The sequence below is a fragment of the Dipodomys spectabilis genome, unplaced genomic scaffold, assembly GCF_019054845.1.
Source record: "Dipodomys spectabilis isolate Male_0828 unplaced genomic scaffold, ASM1905484v1 ptg000030l, whole genome shotgun sequence".
Lineage (NCBI taxonomy): Eukaryota > Metazoa > Chordata > Mammalia > Rodentia > Heteromyidae > Dipodomys > Dipodomys spectabilis.
Genome location: NW_024870707.1, coordinates 4,073,058 through 4,074,977, shown reverse-complemented (window position 1 = coordinate 4,074,977; position 1,920 = coordinate 4,073,058). Strand labels below are relative to the sequence as shown.

Below are 1,920 nucleotides of genomic sequence, written 5' to 3'. Positions count from 1 at the left end.
GCAATAAAGCAGTTCACCAAAGTGTTTGATATAAGACATATAGGCATATAGTTCATACATTTACCAAATATACACATACAAGTTATTAAAGGCATCTGTATAACAAACTTCATAAATTTAGCCTAGTCTGAGTCTAAAGTATTCCATGATTCTCGATTTTGCCCAAATATTGAGAACATGTTCATTCACAGATTTAATTGAAAAAACAAACAAAATAAAGTACTAAGCATTAGATTTTAAGTGAATTGATTCTTTTTATAAAAATAATTTCAATATTTTTCAAGTTTCCTATAAATAAATAAACATTGCCTTAAGGTTTCAACAGTTTATTCTAAAATCAAATTTGGATACTAACAGATGTTTTCTTTTTTATCTTTTCTGTTTTTTGAATTAAGTTAACTGAAAATAATTAGTACAAGTCATACAATGTGTGCCATATATTTATCGTTGCCAAAAGAAAGTACTTTAAAGCTGTAGAACTCTTTGGATTTCATTTTTAAAACATTAGTTGCCCTTTAAAAAGCATATAAAGAAGTCATATATTTAAAGCATATTTCATAGTTTCAAATTGTAGTGTGGACTTCCATAGACATACTCCTGGTAAAATTTAAGAGTACAGTTTTGCAGGAAAAAAATTACAAGACAAAGACTTGTATATTTTTAGAGAGGCCACAGACCTGCCCAAAAAGACAAAAACAAAAGATAAGTTTAAATGCTTAGCATCACTGTTATTTTATTTGTCTGAACACACCTCTTTTCTGCATGACTCTAATGAAAGTGTTTTTCACTTCCTTGTTTCTCAGGCTGTAAATGAGTGGGTTCAGCATGGGAATGACAATAGTATAAAACACAGAAGCCACTTGATCCTTTCCCAGCGAGTAGGACTTCTTGGGTTTTAAATAAATAAAAATGATGGTACCATAGAAAATGGTGACCCCAAGGAGATGGGAGGCACAGGTGGAGAAGGCTTTCTGCTTTCCTGAAGTGGAAGTTATTTTCAGAATAGTGGACAGAATGCACACATAGGACACACATATTATTATAAGTGAGACTATTGTTGTGGAACCAGCAAGAAACATTATCATCATTTCAGTGCCATAGGTGTCATTGCAGGACAGGATTAAAATTGGGGATAGGTCACAAAAAAAGTCATGGATTATGTTGGACTTGCAGAAACTCAAGCTGCTCATACAAAGGTTGTTGACAAAGGAATCCATAAAGCCAACCGTGTAGGACCCAGTGAGCAGGACTCGGCAGAGTCTTGGTGACATAATCACTGGGTAGTGCAAAGGATTACAGATAGCTATGTAGCGATCATAGGCCATGGAGGAGAGGATAAAACATTCTGTAGCACTAAGCAGAACTAAAAAGTACATTTGAGTGAAACAGCCCATGAAGGAAATGCTCTTGGAGGAAGTCAACAAGTTCACTAAGGTTTTAGGTGTGATGACATTTGAATAACATAGGTCAAGGAATGAAAGGTGAGTGAGGAAAAAATACATAGGTGTGTGAAGCTGGTGATCCAGCCAGATGATCCATATCATACCTAAGTTACCCAGCTCAGAAACCAGGTAGATCAGAAGAAAGAGCAGAGAGAGGACCAGTTGGATCTCCCCAGAATCGGTCAATCCCACAAGGATGAAGTAGCGCATATTTGTGTTATTCCAGGAATTCATAATGGCTAAGGTTAACTATTGAGAAATGAGAGTTGACAGCATAAATAACTTCAAGAAGTTTTAATCTATAGACAGTTCAGTATTCCTTTTAAGAATTAATTTTGGTTTTCTCAAAATTGATAATAAATTTATGCTTGGAGTAACTATCAATGACTTTGCATATAGGCAAACTGACACTTGATTCAGAACGTAAATAGTAACATATTTCCTAAGGAGAAAGATTCTGAAATTGTTTCAAATCTTG

At 34.4% G+C, this 1,920-nt stretch overlaps 1 protein-coding gene across 1 annotated transcript; it reads right to left on the bottom strand.

The window, feature by feature from the left end:
* Window positions 1-728: 728 nt before the first annotated feature.
* On the bottom strand, window positions 729-1,676 carry LOC122105270 (olfactory receptor 8H1-like). Its single transcript, XM_042676432.1, has one exon. The coding sequence runs from the start codon at window positions 1,674-1,676 to the stop codon at window positions 729-731; it is 948 nt and encodes a 315-aa protein (XP_042532366.1).
* Between the last annotated feature and the right edge of the window lie 244 nt (window positions 1,677-1,920).

Bases quoted from the DNA above. Each gene is read 5' to 3' on its own strand.
- LOC122105270 (XM_042676432.1), bottom strand. From the start codon at position 1,676: ATGAATTCCTGGAATAACACAAATATGCGCTACTTCATCCTTGTGGGA.